A 23367-nucleotide genomic window follows, 5' to 3' on the forward strand; every position below is an offset into this window, starting at 1 on the left:
TCCCCAGGGTTAATGGCACTTTCCCTGATTAAAGTTCTTTGACACAGCTACAAAATAAGCTCTGTCATTTTATGTTTGCCTAGTCAGACAGTTGATACTTTTTTCATCTCTGTGGTCCTGTTCTGTTTTGTTTTTTTTTTTTTAATTTGGTTGTTTTAAGGTATGGTGTGACTGTCAATATCTTTGATTAATCTTGAACTTCTTTCCCTTTTATTATTTTCTGGGCAGTCTTTAAAAAAACAGAAATGTAAGAGTATTTATAAAGTGGCTCCATCCTAAAGTACCAGATCACTTCTGAGGGTCATTGTTGGGTTGTCTCTCACAAGAAGGACATGGGCCTGGAGAACACTCTTACATGTAGTATTTTTATTTTCAATGTGGCATTGAAATACTAACTGACTTGTGTAGGATTATAGACTAGCTTCTGCTGCAACAGAATTAAGCCTGGTTAATGTATAACAAAAGAAAATTTTCCAATTATTTTTTGTCTTCATCAACTTCTTTAGCATCCAGTCTTGTCTCCTGCTGTTCTGGGTGAAGTCTGGCTAGCTGCTGCTCTTCTCTTGTCCATGACAGATTTTTATCAAGTGTTTTGTCGATTTTTCAAAGGGGCATCGAGCTGCTCTGTTTCTTCCTTTCTTTCCCATCAATGTCAGTCATTTTGGTACAAGTCTCTTCTCTCCTGTAAGGGAGTCCCATATCAATTCCTCAATCTCTTACTTCATTAATAAGCATGGTTTATTGGCTATTATTGTGAAGAATGACACTTTTCACCTGAAGGATCTTTCTTATAAAAATGGAGCAGAATGGTGTTTAAAGTTTCATGATTTTTTTACTCTCACCTAAAAAGCATCATCAGTTATAGGCTGTTACCAGGAGGGCTTAGTGACCAAGGGAAATTAATCTTTTTTTTGTTCTACTGTTAACTACACTAGAAGACAGTGAAAACATTGAAAATGCCTTGCCAGTATCAAGCTTCCATGCAGATAATTGCTGTAGTAGCCTTTGGGAATGGGAGAGAGGCTTATCCAAGCCAACATAAATCACAAGTGAGATGCCCATGAGATAATCTTACTTGAAGGATATTACTGTGTCCAAGAATATCTGTGTCTCAGCACTGCATGTAAACTGCTCTCCAGTTCTGACAGGATGTGCCTGTTTGCTTTCACCATCCTGCTTCCGTCTCGACTGAAAACATCATTTCACTGTGTGTTTCCACCTTTATTTCGAGTGGTTATTCCTGTTACCTCATGGCCCGGGCAGGGTGAGGGAAGGGTCTGTTTCAGAGACCCCGAGATCTCAGCGGGTCTTCCTCGCTCCTTTGCCTTTGCTGGCTGCGGTCGCATGAGGGCACTGCGTCTGTGAGCAAAGGTTTGTGTCTCACCATGCAGACCCAGTCCACTGGCAGTCACTTACAGCTTATAAACTATTGTGTGCTGCTACAAGAATAGCTTCTGCACTCAAAACTAATTTTGGCATTAGAAGAATCGAGTGGGAAAAAAAAAGCTACAATTGGAAGAAGGAGCTATGTACCACTGCTAACAAAGTCTCTTTCATTCTGGTGTACTTGTTTAATCTTTCATCAGGAAATAGTGTCAGTCCTTTCAATTTTTGAGAATTTTCTCTCATGGTTTTACTCTGGAAATAAAATAGATTTTGTCAGCTTGTCCACTATTTTAAACACTGCAAGAAACAATTCACTAGTGCATGAATGTCTCTCAGGTGTTTCTCTGGTGGAACAGCTTTACCACTGTTGCTGGTAGGTCACAGCATGGAGGTTTTATTCAGAGATTTTTAGCCCATTTGAAACTTTTGGTGTTTTACCAATGTGAACTGGGAAGAGTGGTCTCCAGAGCTGTGTAATGTGCTGTAAGCATGCATACAACCCAAATTCAGGAGAACACGAGTGGAGGGGTGAAGGAAGGCTGCAGTGTTCACTGAGTGATGCTCTGGCCTGTGCTGTCATGGCTGGTGTATACAGGCCACATTAGAGTGGTGAGTTTAATGCAGCTTTAAAAAACAGCAAATTCCCTGGCTGGGGTGTTAACAGTCACAAAGTGCTGTTCCTCACGTAATTCATGTAAATTGAGCAGCTTGTCTGAACCATACTGGCTGAAAGAAGCTACATTTAGAGCACTGCTGGTATGTTTTGTCAGTTTTTCAGTGTGGGGCTGCCTACAAACTCTAACCAGACAAGCTCCAAATTCTGTAGTAAGAACCCCCATCCTTACACCAAACATGTTAAGTTTATTTTGGGTGCTCTCTGGGCTCGTAAAATTCTTCATACAACAAACACTCCAAGAACGAGGCGGAGGAGTTTCCCTTCTCTGAGCATCCTCTAACCCATCCATGCTGGGTCTCTCTGTTGGCAGAATGGTTTGTCTCCGTTGCACATGGCAACACAAGGGGATCATCTAAACTGTGTTCAGCTCCTGATTCAGCACAATGTGCCTGTAGACGATGTCACCAATGACTACCTGACTGCGCTGCATGTCGCTGCCCACTGTGGCCACTACAAAGTCGCCAAGGTTCTCTTGGACAAGAAAGCTAATCCTAATGCCAAAGCACTGGTGAGTACACAGCAGGGCGCTGCTCACAGCTAAACCTTCCTGCAAAGCTGTGCTGAGACTTACTGGGGAGTTATTTTCTGCCTGCTGATGGCTGACAGTGAGGCTGTGCTGTTATTGCCACAGCCCAAGAAAAAGTGCTCGAGGTTCAAAGTGTTAATAACATATCATGCTGTAAGATCAGGCCTTTGCTTGCAGACAGTCAGCAGTGATTTATGAATTTCTAGTGTAACTAGAGCACTTTTGCCTCCTGGTAACTTTTTATGATTATGAATAGATGAAATAGCTGCAGACGTAACTGCTGTCGTTTTTGGTATGGAGAGAATCCTTATTTTCCAAGTGTTTGTACAGAGAAAATAACGTTTAAAACTGAGGGAATTTTTATAAGTTCTCAATGATGTGAAACAGTAAAAGGTAGGAATGAGTTACATAATGAGTATTTGTGGTATTTTATGTCAATGGAGTTATATGCCTTTCTACTTTAGAAACAACTTCAGCAGCAAAATACATCAGTGCAGTTAAACTGCATACAAACAGAATACATTAATGCCTTTTGTTCAAATTCCAATTGCAGTCCATTCTATTTAAAATGTCTCTTTGATTTGTTCTTCAGTAACTGTTCCAAACGAATTTGCATTCTGACATGAATTGGGTTGATTGGTTTCACAGCCTGATTCTAACTCATTCAACTCCTGAAATGTTGTATGAGCTTCTGAAACCCTCACAAGCCAGGTGGGATTGGCTCTCTTGAAAACAGTACAGGCTTCACACATTTGCTTCTCTCAGCCCCTGTTTTTTTGTCAGATCCACCTGTATTCAGGTGTCTGTGGTCAAGCTTTTATGATGTATGGGTTTTGTTCAGTATAACTGGCGAGTGGGGAGGCTTGTAGGCCTGTAATATTTACTTTTACCTTCTGAAATAATCAAATCATCACCAGGTTTGGCTTGTTAGAGTTGCTGGCAGTGGCCTCTCACTGGTCTGGTAACCCAGCCACAAATGCCCTTCCCCCTCTAAATCTTGTAGTGCTTCCTTTTATCCTGCCCCAGTCCCCACTATGGGTGGTTAAGTAGAAGAAATGTAAGTGCAGCATCTGGAACTGGAGCTCTCTCTTCCCTGAAACACACTGGAGCTCACCCTGGACATTGTCCTCTGCCAAGGAGAGGGGTGAGAGCTGCTACACTGGAACAGACAATGGCATGGACCTCACATCGTGAAAACACACTATATTCTTTGCTATAGGGCGGGTAAAAAAAGATAATTTTGATCAGGTCTGAGGGACCAGCTCTGCCAGTTGTTTTCAGAATGTTCTGCAAAGGCTTTTTTGTACAGAGCAGCATCAGCATTCAGTGCTCTGATGTTACTGTACCAATTGTGGATGCTCTGGACAGCTTATTTTCCTGATTTACTTGTTTTCTGTGCCCTCATCTCGCACTAAATAAGATGGTAGTTCTAATGTTTACTCCATTGCACACATTCTTTTTAAAGGAAGGGGTGAAATACTTGTAGTTGCAGTAAGCTGACAGGTAATGAATGAAAAAAGAAACAACAAGTAGTAAAAATAGTTTAGAAGATGTAAATTTCAGAGCTCATAAAAGGTAAAAGTGCTTTTCTTACCAGCAGTTCTAAAAGGTCAAAAAAAAACCAACCAAAAAACCTCCACCCCAGATTCCCCAAAACCTCCAATAGAAAACCCCACCCAGATAAAAGTGAATATGGCAAGCAAAAATGAAGGGTTTGATAGTTTTGCGTGAATTGAGAATTTTTAAAATAAATTAATTATTGGAGCGGGCAGTATATTTCATAATTAAAACTGGATATATGAAATGTATCTTTACCTTTCTAGAAATCTTTTCTTTCTTTTACATGAAAAATTTAGTAAAGCCAAAACAAATTTGGGAGGTGTTTTGTTAAAAATGAAAAATCTTTTCTGTGAGTTCCATACCCAATTCTATTTTTTAATGACACATGAGGCATCAAAACGTGTGTTCTTTTCTCATTTCCAGAATGGTTTCACACCTCTTCACATTGCCTGCAAGAAGAACAGAATAAAAGTAATGGAACTTCTTCTAAAGCACGGTGCATCAATTCAAGCTGTAACTGAGGTAAGAAGTGGTCTTCCCATGCTTGTCTTTGCTTTTCCTACAAATTTCATTGTAACTGTATTGATTAATCTTGGAATATTTCTGCAAGAGCATGGGCCAGTCAAGTCAACAATTATTTTCAACTAGGTATTATGAGATAATAGAACAATGAAGTCAGTTACCCTAATGAATCACAAACAACTGATACCTGTTGGGATTACAGTGAGAAAAACAAGAGAACTGTAACATAGAAATTTTTCTAAAATCTACCATTTCCTGTGAATTTTGTGTTCTGTAATTTAAGGCACTGAGGATGAAATTTGCTCTGTTACAGACATCAAGGTGAAGACCGTGCTTCGCTCAAGTCCTGTTGTAAAAGGGGGTTTAAGTCAGACCTTGTTATGGCTTTCTACAGAGAGGTTATATTTGCCCACCATCATGGGACATCACAAATCAGCCAGACAGAAGTCAATGCACTGTCACTTCAGTCAGCATGAGATAGTCTGCACCCAGTTCTTGGCACAATTCAGAGATTAACTGAGTACCCATGGGAATTTTTATCTAGGTGTATGTATATGGTACCAAGTTAGGAGAGGAGGAGAGATCACATATGTGAATGTGTGACCACTGTGGAATGAGCCATGTTAGACAATGACAGGGAATTCCATGGATCAAACTAGGTGCAATGGGGAATAGCATCTCCACAAAAGAGTTTGATTTAATATGTGGGGGGTTGTGCTATTTACTCAGCAGCAAACCATACAGATCCCTTCCTGGCTTGCTTGAGGGAGAAGAGTCTGCCCTGGCTGCAGTTCATGTAGCTCCAGACTGGCTTTTAAAAACTTTTAAAAGCATTTACTAAATTGTTGGGAACAGGTAAAAGAAATAACACACTCAGACAGTTATTCTGCCTTCCTGCTCATGTTTGCTGTTCTGCATGAGAAAGGAAAGAAAGAGTTTTTCTCGCTTCTACCCTCTGGGACTTGTGTATATCTGTGGGGAAGCTGCCTAAATTGTGGGGATTTCCAGAGATCCACTGGGCTTTCTCCTTCTCTTGGTAGCAAAACGCCCTTCTGAAGCCTCTGGCTGACTGTTGGTACAGCTGTGCAGAAGCAGCTGTGAAGAGGCTTTAGGGTGATTCTACGTGGGGGAAATATTAACTACTGATGGGATTTTTAAAGCAAAATCCTTGAGGTCACGCCCTGCTGAATGACTGCTCCCTTTTCCCCCCCTCTCCTTCTCCCTCCCTCTCTTTCTCTCCAGCTGGGCTTTCATATCCTGTGTAAGGGCAGTCATGCAGATTCATGATGATCTTTTTTGCACAAGCTGAATGTTTCAGAAATGTACCAGGAATGCTTCTACCTTCTACCTTTCTTTTTTTTCTGTTTCAAGATGGTATTTAGCAAATGCCTGATCTTAATCTTGCTTAGCTATGGTTGATTGTTGATGAAGAACTACTGAATTCCTAGAAGGTTTATATGTTTGCTCATGAACCACACTCACAGGTGTTTCCAATTCTGTGTGCCCTTTTGTTTAAGCACATGTATATGGTTTTGAGAAGATAAAACCCTCTCAGAAGAGCAAGCACCTGGATTGATTTGCTTTAGAATAATTTATGTTTTCCTCATGGCAGTCTTGTAAAGGAATTTGAAAGTAGGTGTTTAAATTGGACTTTGGTCTGTTTTTCAGTCGGGCCTAACTCCAATCCATGTTGCTGCCTTCATGGGACATGTAAATATTGTATCACAGCTAATGCATCATGGAGCATCCCCCAACACTACCAATGTGGTGAGTCACAGGTTTCCTTCCAGCAGGGCAGGACTGGGAATGCCTGATAATATCTGGGAGCAGTACTGGGATCAAGCACCTAATTCCTTTGTCCACCATCCACCTCCACAGCACCTGTGGCTCATGCTGGAGTCCTGGGAAAATGCAGCCTGCTGACTCCTACTTGGGAGATGCTTTGCAGGCTGAGGAAATTTCCAAAGGGGCTGACCCTAAGCAGGCTCTAATCTCTTGATTTTCTGAAGTAAAGAATGAGAGCATACTGCAGCTTCTCATATGAAATTTTTGAGATCTGTGCTTGACTGTGGAGCACGCTTTTCCCAAGACCCCGGGGGTCTGCCATTTAAGGAAAATTCAACAGATTGCAGCAGACTGTGGGGACATATTGCCTGTGTCCATCCAGCCATCCCAGCACACTCTTCTGCTGGCTGTGTGCTGCGTGCCCCAAGGCTCCCAGGGCATGTGTAAAAACCGAACACATTGTTGGTTGGATATTTGAAAGTTGGGAAGTGGAAGGGAAGCAGAAGCTTGTTGATCCTCTTTAACAGTTTGGCCTCAAAATCTCCCTTTCACCTTCCATACACAAGTGCAGCTAGAAGACAATATTTTGTTAAAGTCTTCACCTGCTAATTCTATTAAATTACGTAAAAATGCTAATTTTTAATTAGCAGATGTTTATACCTAAAGACATACCAAAACCCAAAAATGTAGAAACCACTTTCCCTCCTGAACTGTTCTGATTTCCTTGGATTTGTCTTTCATTAAGTCCATGAAGCTTTAGATGAATGTACTCAGTAAGGATTTTTTTTTCCCTTCTTGTTCAGTCACCTCAGTGCTTGTCAGATAACAAATGATAGTAGGGGCATAAGGCATAACAGGAGGAAAGACAAATGTATGTGTGCCTGGGTATACAAAATTTGAATACATTTTTTACTGAATTCAGTTCTATTTAAATGGAAATAATTTTTAACATTGTTAGTAAAATGCTAGTAATATAAAAATTGCATTCTCTTTAAAGCAAAAAACAGTGACAAAGGCACTACTGTGTTGGGAAACTGACCCTGCAATAAATTGCTGTGCAGCACACAGTGACAGGTCAAATACTGATTTAGTCTTACATCTTACAGACAACTACAGCAGAGTTTTCTAGTGGGGATCATTCTGAGCTGGGTTGCTGGTATTCCTGTGTTTATGAAACACACTGATGTTTGCTCTTCCTGCAGTGTGTTTTTAACTCTGTTGTGTTTTTGCTGCTGCGTGCAGAGAGGAGAGACAGCGCTGCACATGGCAGCCAGAGCTGGCCAGACAGAGGTCGTCCGGTACCTGGTACAAAACGGAGCCCAGGTGGAGGCCAAAGCCAAGGTGAGGACATGGCCCAGGTGTACCAAACCTGGATGATCTGTACTGGACAAAGCAAGGACTCACATTCATCTTGTGTGTGTTGTTCGGGATGAGAAAGAGGTGAAGCCAAGGTCCTTTGTGTGATGCCCACTGATATTTTGTTATGGACCCTCTCACTGCAGCTATGAGTGATCTGGAGAGAAGGCAGGAGATGTCAGGCTGATACCATCCCAGTTTTTAATATAAATTGTCATGTGTTTGAAGAGTTCTGTTTTGAAGTAGGACTTAAGGATGCAGAGGAATTCCCCAAATCTGCTTTTATTTCAGCAGAACTGGAAACCCTAGGCTTCTGGTGTCTCCTGTCATGTCCCTAAAGCAACAGCCTGCATGCATTCAAAAATAGTTAGACTTCTAAAGAACACCACCTAAAGGAAGGAGGCACAGTGAGGGGATGTGGCAGAGGACTGGAAAGAAGGAACAGATCCTATAGAAACAATTGCAGTTGAGGATGGTGAGGGTGGATGAAAAAGAGGCATGAAGGAACACACAAAACTATGGAAATCAAAGAGTTCCAGGAAACAGGCGGGTCAAGGAGATAAATGGGTGCAATAAATAGCAGTCTTAATAGGTAAATTCAGGAAATACTTTTTTTCCCCAAATGGTGATAAAATGGATATAATTAAAAAAACAAACCTTTCTTTCATGGTGAAACTGGGTGAAATCTGTGAATTGGGTCACAAATAAGTTTGCTGGTAAGATTATCTACTTATAAGGAACTCTGAGTAAATATTTATAGCTGATACATTTTATATCTGCAAGGAGCCTGACAATAGAACTGATTCATGGGGTTTGTAAATCTCCAAAGACAGCCTTGAAAGTGTGCTCAGAAGCACAGTCATGCAAATATTTTCTGAGTAAATTCACAGAATGATTTAATTTGTGCAAACTGTCGTTGCCTGTGATCAATTTGTTATCATAAATAACAACTAAAAGCAAGCAGTAGATTATACACCACTGCTAACATCAGCTGTGAGAAATTTGTGGGAAACAAGCACAAACTGGAATCATTTAAGAACCACAAAGATTCTCCCCCAGTGAGAGAAGAGTTGCCCTGCAGAGGAGCAGCATTCATCTCCTGGCTCTCTCCCATCCTAAATCCCAGAGGTGTAAAGTCACTTGTGCAGGGTGGGCATGGGCAGAAGTCTCCCTGGCAGAGAGCAGCCCAGAACTGAAGGACATGGAGTAGCAGTGCTCAAAAGGTAGGAAATTCAGCAGGGGAAAATGGGGAGAGGAAGATGTTTGGCCACACTGTTGTGATGGTGTGCTTGATCCAGAGATTGTACAACAGAGAGTGGGGAGGACAAAAATACAAAACCAAGTGAGAAAGCAACAATTAATTTCCACAACATGCTCTATCATCAGTTACATCTGTGGAAAAGTTACCTGCAAAATACCAAGCAAATCATTCACCAGTTAAAAAAGCACAAAAAATATGATACTTAATGCAAGTTTCCAGGCAATAATTGATTGAGCTATTAAATGTTGCTGTGAAACAGAAAAGAGATCAAGATGTGAGGACCAGAACTATGCATTGGCTCTGTTTTAAGAAAGGTCTGCAAAGCAAAGTGAGGCAAATCCAGGTAAGAAATAAAACAGATAAATTTATAAACCTCTATGGATTGTGTCCCTCTCTGGAATATTTTGTGATTGCAGTAACAAAGCACAAGGTATTTTTATTATCTGAGAAAGGGAAAGCCAGTGTGCAACATTCACTAGGTAAGACCTCAGTAGAATTAACACTCACGTGCAATGTTGGAAAGTGACAGAACAGTGGGTGAATATTTTGTGTGCCAGTGTGAGGGGCAGTTTTCTCACGCAGGCCTGTGTTGTTCCCTCTGTGCTCAGGATGACCAAACGCCGCTACACATTTCTGCCCGCCTGGGGAAAGCAGACATCGTGCAGCAGCTGCTGCAGCAGGGAGCATCTCCCAACGCAGCCACCACGTCGGGCTACACGCCCCTGCACCTTTCTGCTCGGGAAGGGCATGAGGATGTAGCTTCTGTTCTTTTGGATCATGGTGCATCTCTGTCTATCATCACCAAGGTGAGCAAGCTGCAGGAGTGACAGCTCGAATCATAAAACATAGCTGCATCGAGGGCTGCTTGTGAATTAAATACTGCAAGAGTCATATACATGTACAAACAGTGTAAGGGTGAGCTACATTTTATCAAAAGGGTACAGAGCTTCATGCCTGTACCTCAGGACCTGATGTGTAATGCATCCCAGTGATCAGACATGCATCTTGGAATGAGAGGAATGCAGGGCAGAAATTCCTGGCGGGTGTTGATAAGCTTGCCCTTGGGTCTTTGGTAGTGTGAAGAAAGGAACCGACTCTTCCTCTGTTTAACGTAGGCAGTGCTTTGCCCTGCCAGGGAAGAGCCTCCAGACCCCACAGGGCAGGTGGGAATCTGCAGACTTGCTGCCTGTACTCAGGGCTGCTGCATAAGGGGATGGATGGAAACAGCTGCATCCCTGCAGATCAGAGACAAACCTTACCCTGAGAAGAGTGCCCAGGGCTGCTATATAACTGCTTTGTCTTACAGAAAGGATTTACTCCGCTACATGTGGCTGCAAAGTACGGCAAAATCGAGGTAGCCAATCTCCTGCTTCAGAAGAATGCATCTCCTGATGCTTCTGGAAAGGTAGGACACAAGCAGCCTCTGCCACTTGCACAGCAAATATCTAAAACCAGATAATATTTTAATAATATTCTCCTACCTACTTACCATCACACTAGTATCCACAGCCTGGATTTAGCTGGAATTGGTTTCATGTCATATTGCAGTCCCTTGGCTGGGGCTGCCAAGAGTCAGCAAGCTCTCGGCGAAAGTGACTTTTATTGTCATTAATTGACAACAAAATGATGTGCTCTGTGTTCATGTCCAGGGGAATGGAGACAAACCATTCCCCTGTGTTCTACACAGACTATTTACAGTCCTTATCAGAGTATTTGGGCAGCTGGCTCTGCTTCCCCAGGTTTCATGACGGGGGGCAAAGGTCAACAGGACCTCAAACTTTTTAAACCAGCCCAGCTTGGATTTTTACAGATCCAAGGGGCAGTTTACTTATCCACTGCAGTAAAAGGAAAACATTGCCAAGGGTGTGACCTCCTTACCCCAGGGGCAGCACAGATCTGTGCTTCTCTGTTCATCTTCCCTGGGAAAAGTGAATGGGGCTTTCGCAGCTCAGGAAGGGTTTCCAGATTTCTGTTTCATTTTTTGATTCTAAAAGTTCCCAAAGACTCTGGATACACAAATGAGTAACGAATGTGTTTTTTCACCTTATCTACTGAAATTTTCCAAACTCCTGAGTTTCCCCTGGAGAGGGTCTGTAACAGCACTTGTTTGTTCTGCATGTGTTTTTAGAGCGGTTTAACACCACTGCATGTAGCTGCACACTACGATAATCAAAAAGTGGCCCTCCTCCTGTTGGACCAGGGAGCTTCACCTCACGCCTCTGCCAAGGTACAAGTACTGGCCACTCTGGGGGAGCAATACCCAGGCTTTTTATGTCACTTTATTCCCTGTCTACCCCTGTTCTTTCTAGGCTGTGTATGTTTGCGGTTACAGGAGGCTCAGTGATCTTGTTAATGTCTCACATCCACATAAAGCTGCTAGAATAATTCTGCAGGTGAATAAAAGAGCACTAAAAAAAGCAAATAAAGATGCAGAAACACTTTAAATCACCAGTTTCAGTCTCAGAAAATACTGAGCCGTGCTTTCATCAGTCCAGTCTCTTCAGTAACTTCTCCAAGCCAGCCAAGTTTGTATCATTGCATCTTAAGATCTGTGCAGGGCAAGCTTGGGTTTAAAGCCCAGCTGTGCAGGGGTATTTCTCCTGTATTGTGCCACAGGATGACATCTGAGGTAAGTTTCTCAGCACAACATATGTAATTATTCACATGCTTCACAATACTTCTACCCCAGTGTAAATGGACTGGAAAGAAATGCAACTAGTCACAGCCCTGCTTTGATTGTAATTTACTGTAGGCAAGACAATACCTAGTGTAAGGTTTCAGAGGATGAAAGAACAAATATGTAAATTTATTCTAGTAGTGCATAGAACAAGAAGAATTTTGAGAAGCTTAAACTGTCTATTTCTTTTGTGGGTCCCAGTTTTAAGTATGGCACGGATAAATACTATAATCAATCAAAGTATAATCGATATTTGAACAGCAACACTCGGTAAAGCAGGATGGAAACGTATGTAGGTTAAAGCAGGTTAAGTGCAGTGTAAATACCTCATCTGAAGCAACCCAGATAATTTCCTTAAATCACTGCAAAAAAAAGAAGCCCTGTGGAGAAAGGAGAGCCTAGTGGAAAAGCCAATAGCTAGATGGACAGAGCTCCTTGATTGCCTTCCTCTCACACATGGCTGAGTGCAGCCATAGCACTGGAGGCCTTCTGCATGGCTGAAGGAGAGGCTGGAGTGTGCCACGCATGGTAGGTCCCGGAGTTTGTAGTGCAGGGAGGGGGGAGTTAAATAAACATGGACCGCCAGCAGCAATGGGGCAGTTTAAAGTCAATACTGTCGATAGCGGCAATCTGCCGGAGCGGTGCCCCAGGGGAGGAGCTGGAGTGATCTCTGGTCTTTCACTACTGCAGCACAGCACTCTCGAATGCCACGGGGGGGAAGAAAGGGCCTTCTGAAGAGGATGAGAAGGCGCTGACCCAGTTTTCACTGAAAGAAGCTGCCAGTGGGAGCTGTGCATTCTGGAGGGGCAGGGATTGCAGCAGCCCCTGCCAGGGGCTTGGGAAGTCCAAACCAAGGTGGCAGCCCTATAGACTGTGGTACAGCATTGCAAAAACTCATGTGTCAGGTCACCTTAGCTTTCCCATCTGTAACAGAACAGTTCTGCAGCTGCCACTTCAGGCCTCCAAGTGCCAGCTGTAAGTGTGCCTAAAAGAAAGCATTTGTTAGTGCCCTGCTGCAAGTGAGCCACGGCAGCGCCGAGCAGAGCATCAATGCTAAACAAAATTAACTGTAATGTGTTTGTTGCTGCGGGCACCCACTGTGCACTCGTCCGAAAGATGATGTTGGTAACAGCAGATGATTTCCCATTTTTTTTGTAAATGGGGTCCAGTAAATAAATGTGCTATGTCATATCTCATCACTGGCTCCACAGTTAGTTTCATCAGTAGTTGCCTTTCCTCTGACACCACTGTCTTTAACTCTGGTCTCAAGAGTGGCTCATTAGCCAAGCCCAGCAAAATTTGCCTTGAGGAGTGATAAGTAACAGGGTATGGGAAATGTCAGAGTACGGTGCTGTGGTACAGTTATTCTCATGAACCATTCTTCTCTTTCATAGGCAAAAATTAGGCTTGTGCCTAATTTCACATGCAGCTTATCCAGAATTTGAATTTGGCATGCACTTTACAGTGCCTTTCTTCCTTGCCACACCATCCCCAAAGCCTTAGTTTTCCTCTGTCCCTTTGTCTTTAACCATTCATTTTCCCTTTTTCCACTCTTTTCCCTGGCAACCAGAACAACCCAATACCCTTCCTTCTAAACTTCTCTGTTCCTTTCTCCATCTATGCATAGTGACAGAGTGCTGCCCTTATGAGGAGAAGATGCAGACTGGGACTGAGCTGAATTTCAGCTTTTATTTTTCAGATCTCTTTTTGCCTTCTCTTGGCAACCTGCTGTTGTCCATTCCCCTGACAGCAATATATGCCATTTCTGAGGAAGAGGCTTGGAAACTGCATTTGTTATTTTACATAATGTAATATGAGCTCCATTTAAAGGACATGTTTTAGCAGGATTTAGCATGGAGTATTTAGGATTTATTAGGTGCTCGTGTGGCAATGGTTGTTTTACATTACAGTCTCATGCAGGAAGTCTAAGGGAGAGGATAGTGTGATGTTTTTCCTGAAGCACTTTATCTTCAAAGTGAAAATTCAGTAGCCATGTGCTTCCTTTATTGATAGTGGCACTGTGTTTCCTGAGTGTCATTTTCAGATATCTTAGTATCCAGTCTGAACTGAACCTGAATTGAATTTTGAAGATTACAGAACCTGTTCCACGTGAAACTAGTGCTGTGCATCTCTTGCTGCCAGGTTCCTATTAAAGCTCTCTTGTAATCATTTGTGAGCCCCCGTGTATTTATTCCTTGCTCATACCTGCACTGCTCTGCATCTCTTGTGACCTCCCTTCCTGTTTAGTCCAGCCCTGCTGCCCTGTGGGTGCAGGGAGGAGCCCAGCCAGGTGAATGCTTTGTGCCTTCAGGTAGATTTTATTAGGCTGGGTAATCTGAGATGCAAATGATATTTATGATACCACACAAAAATACAAAATGGTTTATAAAGCTTGGTTCTCAGCCCCCCTGACTTGTCCCTTAGTCACATGCAAATGTGTTTGTCACTTGCTTGAAAATGAGGGCAGAAACATTTCCAAAAGACCGGAAGTTCTTGATTAAACAGTCATTGCAGTCTGTACCAAAAGCTGGTCATACCTCTATCAGAGTTTTGGTGTTTGCATGCTGACCAGTTATTCTTCATATCTGTTTATCTGCTTATCTGTCTTTTTTCAGAATTACAAAACTGTATCATGCAATAGATACTGCATTTTTATTTTTAGTAGTGGGCTCCCTGGGTACACATACTGGAAGGAATAAAAAGATAAGGAATGCATGACTCCAAAGTTCTATGCTTTAGTTTTCCATTGATCTGAAAAAAACAGCCTGTCAGTAAGGTTTAGGGTCAATGCTGCAAGAAAGGCCATATTTCATGTACATAATGCTTTCATTCACACTGGGAAATGGGAAAAACCCAAACAATAACAGCTGTTCTGAGTTATGAACACACATCCTGCTCTTCAGTTTGTTAAAGATTTTATGCACATTTAAGGAAATGTAGCAAATGTCTATGAAACAAAACTCAAACTCCTACTGCTATAAGTTGGCCTCTTCTGAACAGATTTTTTTTCCTAAATTTGAAAATTTACTTCAGAATCCCTGTCTTTGTAGCAGTACTTTCAAAAAAAAAAAAAAAAAAAAAAAAGATTGCATAAAGTTTGGATACATTAGTTCATACTGCTTGTTAACATTGTATTTGACTGTGTTTGACAGAATTTTTAGAACTAATGGCGTAATTATTGACAGAGTTGGGTAGGTGCAGAGAAGGGATTTATCACCTTGTTCAGTGAGCAGCTGGCAATGGAGTGCTTTCTGTTGGCAGAATGGCTACACACCCCTGCACATAGCTGCCAAGAAGAACCAGATGGACATAGCCACCACACTGCTGGAGTACGGGGCTGACGCCAACGCCGTCACCAGGCAGGGCATCGCCCCCGTGCACCTCGCCTCCCAGGACGGCCACGTGGACATGGTGTCACTGCTGCTCTCCAGAAATGCTAACGTCAACCTCAGCAACAAGGTCAGTGTTCCCTCTCTCTGGGGCCAAGGCAGTGAAAAAACGTGGTGATTGGAAGGAGAGGGACCTGCAATTAAATTTTGCCCACGGGGATTCTGCGCGTGCTGGAAGCTACTGCAGGTGTCTGAACACACGTCATCATCTCTCCTAGCAGAGAGCAGCATGCCATGTCACACTGAATGAACTGTATTTTGTAGTGCCCAAGGTTTGGGGGTAACACATGCTGCAGTGAAATTTATTAATCCAGCAGTAATTTATGCTAGTCTGACAAAACATGCCCAGAGAGGAAATGCCTTCCTCTCCACAGGGGCTACTGGGGCTGGCGCCTGTCATTTATCAGCCTCCAGGAATATGCCTGCCCATTTTTCAGTTGTTACATGTGTAATTGTAACATTTGCTATACTTTTTTTGTAATTTTTATTGTATTTGTAACATTTTTAGCACATTTTCTAACAAAAAACATAACATATACCAGCAAATGGTAACAAATATTACCACCTAATGGCAAGAGCTGACTTGTTCAAGGATGCTGACTTTTAAAATAGGATAACAACAGCAATTTTTTCTGAGATTTTGTTCCTTAATATAAGTGATTCTTCCTCTCCAGGGTATGTTCCTTCGACCACAGCAACTTTTGGTGTAATTTCTCCTGGTGGTAGGAATGGAAAGTTGATATATTTTAGCTTATGTGTGAATTCATAGGCTATGAAGTCCACTCTATAGTAAGGTTTCTAGCAAATGGGCAGCCTTAATTCTTTAAATGGCCCACTAGACAGTGCTATTTGATATTGTCCAGTGCAGTTTCAGTATGGATTTGTGTGCCTAGACTAGAGAGGCAATAGAAATTTTTTTCATGGACAATATTTCTTATTCTCAGCAGGTAGGAAGAGTAGTGTCCTCTGAGGCAGTGGGTGTTGCTGCACAGGGCTGCTGTGCAGTGCATTCCTGTGTCTAACTTTATAACTTTACAGTTTGACTATTTGTGGGTTCTCCTTCAGAAAGCTTCTCTTGCAGATAGGATTCCCCCCCAGATATCTCTCTCTCTCTCTCTCTCTCTCTCTATGTATATATATATATATATATATATATATACAGTGCAGGATGGGCTTTGTAACCCCCAGGGAAATCTGCCATGTGTGTGTTCTGCTGAGGCTAATACAGGGAGCATGATTGAAGTGCTTGGCACATTGATTCAGTGCCACCAGAGGTTAATTACCTGCAGCATCCTTCAATCCATTACTGTTCAGTTGTAATCTCCAGTTTCTCACTGTGCTGATACCACCTTTGGGGAGTAATTCCCCTCGTACCCTCTCAGGGATGCACATTTCCTTGGAGCACAGCACCTCTACATTTGAAGCCAGATGTTTAAAGCACACTGACTTCTGAGTTTTGCAGTTTTGCAATGAGAGTAAAAAGAGCATTTATTTCTTCAGGACCCACAGAATGGTTGAGAGCTGCATACTCAGAGCCCCATACTGAGCCTTATTAAATCCTTTTAGAAGGTTTGGCCACTACTACCCAGGCTCCATTAGGTAATTTAGAGATAATTACTGTTATATATTTGTGTAAGGTGACCCACCTAAACTGTGTTGTCATCAGGATTGCATCTTGGAGTGAAATGCAGTGGGACTCTCAAAAGAGCTGCCTTTGGTAGGGAATGCACTATGGATGTGGATTTGGGTTCAAGGGTAGGGAACTTAGCAAGTGTTTCTGCCTGATGTGACAACTGCTACTACTTGCTCTTCTGTCCTTGATGCTAAAGGCAGTAGGAAAAGGAGACAAAATGAACCATAATTTGCAAGTAAAAGATATTCTTTCTCATCCCTAACAACATCTCCTCAGCAGATGCCTCCTCTGCTACCCTTTTTATCTTCTACCCCTTTTATGTGGAAGAAAGTTGCATAGTTTTCTGAGGTTTTAAGGATATTTAGATCTTGAGTTTTAAATAAGAAAAATTACTATCAGTACACCTTCTCTATCAAGTCTCTATACTCCCTGAACAGAGAGAAATGGGCCTGATCTCAGAGAAATGCAGTTTTATTATTTTTATGGTTGTGTCTGAAAATGATCCAGTAGAGGAGTAAAAGGTAAGGATAAAACTGAGTGAATGTAACTTCCCAAAAACTTGCAGAAGTGTAAACAATGATTCAATATTGCTTTTAAAGTCTGCTTCATTATTAGGAGGTGAATTAGGAGGTAAAGATAGACTACGTGCCTTTTCCTTAAAGTGCTCTGATTTGCTATCCCACATGTAACACTGCTTGGAGGAATGTTCCTTGTCCTGAAGAAACATCATTTTCCTGGCTTTTGAATTGTACTTTCCTGCAGATGAACAATGTGATTATGAAGCACCTTACACAGTGAACGTGGAATGTGTAACTTCTTTAAATTCAGTCAGGTGTTTAGAGTCATACTGATACCTGAATTTGCATTTCAGTGTCCGTGTGCCTCCTCTGAAGATTGTTACTTGTTGTTTCTGATTTACAGAGTGGACTGACGCCCCTCCACCTGGCTGCTCAAGAGGACAGGGTCAATGTAGCAGAGGTTCTGGTTAACCAGGGAGCTGCTGTTGATGCACAGACAAAGGTACCAACACCACTGTCAGCATAAAATATTTCCTCTCGGGGAGGCATTAGCCTCTAGACAGGACTAGTAATTGATTTCAGGGCCAAACTGAAATTGCAGCAGAGAAACATTCCTTGTAATAAATTATTGTAGAGTATATTCTGAAAACTGAAGATATGTAAACTTGGGTGTTTAATGTCAAGCTCAGCCTTTGAGCAGTAAGCTTATTTTTTGCCAAATGTTCAGATCAATATAGGTTTAGATTGTATCCTATTATTGTGCTTCTCTGAAGGTAAGTGGGATTGATCTAGTTTTTGAGTAAGGAAACTGTTATCTAATATGAAATACATATATGCAGTGGTGGTCTATTTCAAATTTACTTGCCTAAAAATAGTTTTGCCTAAATATTTGGACTCCTGAAAAAGTGACCTGGATTTTCAAGGTGCTTGGGGATGGCTTTTGAGAGCCCCAGTGATGACACCCGCCACTTCACAATATTGCTTTTTAAGGTCAATGTCCTGAATCAAAGACCCTTTGCAGAAATGTTTTTATGCTCCCTAATGGTGTGCAGTGCTCAGAATTTAATGATAATGATCTCAGTGTTGATTACATTTGCATTCCTCATGCATTGTCTAAATATTGGAGGCATTCCTTTAGCTGGGCAAGAAATCAGTTGAGATCAAATACTTGGACTGTAGCTGATCAAATCAGCTAAATGAACCAAGACTCACAATCTGACCTGCACCCTTTTGCAGGGTAGTAGCTTTCACAGCTCTCTGCTAGGTGCATGCCACAAGTTAGGTGCTGTGCTTGCATCCCAGGAATGTGCAGGTGTGTCAGACTGTCCAGCAATATTATCATAGTACACTGACATCTCAGAAAGGGCTGAGTCCATCATCATGTCTGGCTGCAGCTCAGCTGATTATAATCTGTGGCAGAGGGAAAAGTCATTGTTATCTGATTTTTCTACAGTGTAATTCCAACTGTACCAGCTACTGATTTCAATAACATTATCCTGAAATAGTTGTGCTAAAATCCCAGGAGCTTCTCCAGGTTTATACTTTAGTAACATATCCTCAGCCTGTATTTTAAAGATGCATCAGTCAGGGTTGTCTGCCAGATCACCCAGTAGCAGATGAGATCTGCCCTGGTTCATTCTTTGCACAGTTTCCACAGATGAATGTGGTTGCCTTACTAGAGATAGTTTCTACCTGGTTTTGGTTTCAGTAGCAGGACATTGCAGAACCTGTTCTTTGAACTTGGTTAGAGCTGAATCACCTCCCAGGCCATACAGCTTGTCTGAGTGCTTGCCTTTGCCCCTCTGTGCAGTGCTCTTGTCTGCCCCACAAATAGCAAGCAGTCTAAGGGGACATTTATATTGACAGGTGCAGGCAGACACACGTGTTTGCTTTGCCAGCTCTCCAGTGTCCAAACAGGATCCCATTCTGGGCTGCAGTGGCCTTTTAGTCACATTAGGGTGGTGGGAACATCTGAGGTACTGTGACAGCTGAGAGGCAGGCAGGGCAGGGCATGTCTTCTGGGTCCCAGGGACAGCCTGCTGCAGCTGCAGGAGCTCTGTCATCAGCTTCAGGCCTGGCAGTGTGGGAACAGGCAGGTGACTCTGTAGAGACACGTGGAAAAGGGGCTTCAGTTTATCATTCAGAGGCCTTCTCTGTGTGCAGCTGAATTTCTTAATTGCAGCTCTGAAAATTGACCTAGTCATCAGGTAAAATGGGGGGGAAATAGTCATGTTTCACTGTGTGCAACATGAATCTTGTCCATCAGTAACAGTCATATAATTTTAAAGAAGTCAGAAGTAAATCCCTTGTTGTTCACCCTCATTCCTCAGTTATATATGTAACTAATGTGAATAAAGAATAGTTTCCTAGTACACACTTGTTTCCATGGCACTGCTCCATAAATGTTAGGAAGCAGGGCAGGGACTCAAAAGTCAGGTGAAGTCATGTTGAATTTAAACAGGACTGGTTTGGGGTGTAAGAAGTCACCTGTCTGGGGAAATTTTCCATCCTGTGGGCTTCTGTGGGGAAGAACACCCAGTTGTCCTCCTGTCCACCCTACTAGTTAGCCCTCCCTGCTGTAGGGCACTGTCTGCTCCTTGGGAAGAGAGTGCCCACATGCCTTGCAGGATTCTAATAGAGTGAAATGAGCTCGATGCTTATGCCCTGGCATGAGCTTGGTGCTTTTCCACTGGCTTCTGCAGAGTCCCATCTGCTGGGTTTGTGCAGCAGCGAGCCCTCCAGGCTCCAGAGTCAGCCACGTGGAGGTTGTCTGCCAGATATCCGCTCGCTGCCGCCTGCGACACAAGAAAAGTGCCAATGCAGTACTGGGTGTTTTAGCAGGAGTAGTTTCTGGATAAACTGATGATCACCTTGAGTTCCTAAGGAAAGAACTGCAAAACCCTGAATTTCTACAATGAAGGAAGAATGTTATGCTGTAAGAACAGCCATACTTTGACCTCATGTTCTATATAGGTGAAGGTTAGATGATTGACTTGTAAAACAGCAGCTCTGTAGTTACAAGCTCTCCCATTTAGATGGATTAACTGTTCCATGGGAATAAAAGGTCTGTACATGCTACCTCTAAAACCAGAGGCATTGGGGGACAAGATAAGCAACAGCTGAGTTGGCTTTGGAGGCACTGTTGCTATGCTTGCATGTTTGCACGATCGTGTCCAGCATGTCCAGTTTGGATTCATTCCTTTGGGCATGCAGCAGCAGAGATCTGGCCATCCGTGCCTTAAAAGTCAGTGAAGCAGCACAGCTCAGAGTGACACGATATTGGGGATCTCTGCTCCCAGCAGTGTCACCACTAACCTTCTGTTTTCTTCTCTCCATTTCACATCCATGTGCTTTTCTTACCTCAGTTTTTGTGCCACAGATGACTACTCAGTAGCACTTTTTAAATTGGTTTTATTGATTTATTTTCTCTCTTTATCATATTTCTCATTTTCCCAGGATAAGCAAGCACAGGTTATGTCACTCCAGCACAGTACCTGTCAGTAGGGGGAGAACACTTCATATCATTTAACTTAATATCACTAGATCATTGAACTCTTGAGTAGGGACCAATGAACTATCATCTTCCTCCTCTGGTACATGTTCTTTAGTCATCATTTATATATAACTTACCCTCCCTGTGAAAACATCTAGAGTCTGCAGTTCTGACACATGGGAGTTCTGACCCTGCTCACACTCTGAGGGCTGCACACTCTTGGGGAGTTTTCAGGTGGTTAAAGGAGAAGATGGGGCAGAAACACATTTTGCATCTTGAAGCTGTAGCAGGGAAGAAAAGAAATCCAGCATTGCAGAAAATCACTTGTACAGAGAATTAGTCTGTATGATTAAGATCAGTTCTGGCTACATAACTTATGAGCATTTTCAAAATTGCTTTCAGATGTGAACAATTGCATCTGTGGGTCTCTTATGGGGTAGTTTCCCTCCCAATAAATTTTTTTTGTGACCTTTGTTGTAGAAAAAGGCATGAAAGGAAGAATAGCTGCTGATTATGAAGTCCATTTATTAACAGTGCTGTGGGATCCTTCTGGTTTTGCTGCATCAGTTAACTAAATAGCCTCTAATCCCAGAGCTGCAGGAGTCTAAATCAATGCTGAAGAGTAAACAACACTGGTGTAGCAGTCCAGAACTAGTGCCTGAGAGGCCATAAGGCTGCTCCTACCACTTGAAAATGGGATTTTTTAATGTGGTTTAAACTCAACCACGTTAGAAATTACACTTCAGGTGGTATTTTCAGAGCTGCTTCAAAATCCTTCACATTTAGAGAGCTTTAATAATTCGATTTGGTGTTCACAGAGGCATGTTAGCATCCTGCAGCAAAGGCAGCAGCTCTTGTCTATTCTGACATTGCATTTGTGTGCCTGAATTTAGGTATGCTAAAGAGTTTTTGATGCTGAAGATGTGCTATTGCAGTATCATGCTTAACACAGGGCATGCTCATCCCTTCACAATAATATTGGGAGTTAAAAGCCAGTCTGAAGCCATGGCTGCGAGCAGATATCCCTTCTCTGGTGAGCATGCTGAGTGTAAAAAGCTGTCCTGGTACATGTGATGTTGCTTTTGTTTCAGGGCTTTTGTGCTGGTAGTTGGCACGAGTAAATATTGTTTCATGGCTCAGCAGGTCTCCACATGTCATTTTTCACTGTTTATCCCATTGGAGAGTGTAGTTGTAGGAAACAGCAGTGCTGTGATGGACTGGCAAAGGAAGACTGATGAGAGAAAGTGCAGGTTCAGTCAGGGATGAAAAGCAGGATTTGGAGCTTTGATTTCAGTGCAGGTCTTTTTAGTCGAACAGTTACTACACTGCTCTTAGTGTTGGGCCTCCCTGGGGGAATTGATGGTCTCACAGTCCCTGGCTGATGACTGTCTGGAAAACAAAGCCAGAATTAAACTGTCTTTTGTTTCTGGAACTGTAGTTTTGGTAGGAGAGAATGGTGGCTGAGGGGTCATGATGTTCTTTTGCAGTTGAGCTGGGATTTTTATTTCAGATTTATTCAGGTCTGCCTGCTTTGTTCTGACAGGAGCCCCACAGCAGCCTGAGTTCATAACAGCAATCCAGATTTTCCATTGGAATATCTAATTTTCAGATGCAGAGAGAGATAAGAAGGAGGCAGGGAGGGAGGGAAGGGCTATTGAGAAAAAATCGCTTTCATACAGAACAAACACTCAAATACAGGTATCTTCAGTACATCTTCATGGTGCATTATCTGTCTCTCCTTGGCTCTTTGTACATGCTCAGTTGTTATCAAGACATTCCTGTGGAAATTTCCAGCCTAATAATGTGCAATAATGAACCTTTGCAAGGTACTGCAACGTGTTAAGCCCTGATTCAGCAAAGCAGGGAAGTGTCTGTGTACACGTAGGTTTGCCTGTTTCATTCAGTCAGGCCTTTGTGATCTTTGGATCTAAAGCAATTTCTAGCCCTATAAACAATAATACCCTAGCTTCATTGTCTGACATTTACAGCAGAAAAACAAAAACTGAGCAGCTTGAGAGTCAGCATGACTAGAAAGATGCAGTAATGCAAGCTGTTAAGATTTATGGTTATTGCCAGTGGAGGATATTAAAGTAATTCGCTGACATGATATACAAGACTTGTGATAGTTCCCCTCAAAAATAAAAACTGAAGGGCAGGAGAACAAGGGATTCTTTGTGTGTTCCATTAGGAATGAAAAGTTTCTTCTTGGCAGTTTTTTCTTGGCAGTTATTCTTGTGGCTTTTGATAAGCCCTTCCCAGCTGCTAACTCCCATGGTGCTGCTCATTCTTTAAAACAGCCGGAAGGTGATGTGTGTTAGAGCTGTGTTAAACAAAAGCCTTGATTTTCCTGGAAGTAGCTTTTTCAATATTAGGCTGCCTCCTAAATCCCTTAGTGCTTTGTCAGTAATTATAACTAAGCCTGAACTGCTGTGCAGAAATTTATATAATTGTGAGGCTGGGTTTTGTTGTTTTGGTTTTGCTTTTGGGGTTTTTTTTTGGTGGGTTTTTTGTTGTTTTGGGGTTTGGTTTGTTTATTTGTGTGTGTGTTAATTATTAATATCTTTTGAAGCAAAGTATTTTAGCCT

The 23367-nt window shown here is 42.3% G+C and overlaps 1 protein-coding gene across 1 annotated transcript in view; it reads left to right on the forward strand.

Annotated features, from left to right (window-relative positions):
• The window catches only part of ANK3 (ankyrin 3), a 198239-nt gene that overhangs the window by 87327 nt on the left and 87545 nt on the right, over positions 1 to 23367 (forward strand). The window contains exons 10-18 of the mRNA XM_069019101.1: positions 2373 to 2570; positions 4572 to 4670; positions 6339 to 6437; positions 7698 to 7796; positions 9681 to 9878; positions 10379 to 10477; positions 11201 to 11299; positions 15011 to 15208; positions 17693 to 17791. Of these exons, the coding sequence (XP_068875202.1) occupies positions 2373 to 2570; positions 4572 to 4670; positions 6339 to 6437; positions 7698 to 7796; positions 9681 to 9878; positions 10379 to 10477; positions 11201 to 11299; positions 15011 to 15208; positions 17693 to 17791 (1188 nt within the window). The remainder of the gene's footprint in view (positions 1 to 2372; positions 2571 to 4571; positions 4671 to 6338; positions 6438 to 7697; positions 7797 to 9680; positions 9879 to 10378; positions 10478 to 11200; positions 11300 to 15010; positions 15209 to 17692; positions 17792 to 23367) is intronic.

Source organism: Aphelocoma coerulescens, chromosome 6 (genome assembly GCF_041296385.1).
Source record: "Aphelocoma coerulescens isolate FSJ_1873_10779 chromosome 6, UR_Acoe_1.0, whole genome shotgun sequence".
In the NCBI taxonomy this organism is placed as follows: Eukaryota; Metazoa; Chordata; class Aves; order Passeriformes; family Corvidae; genus Aphelocoma; species Aphelocoma coerulescens.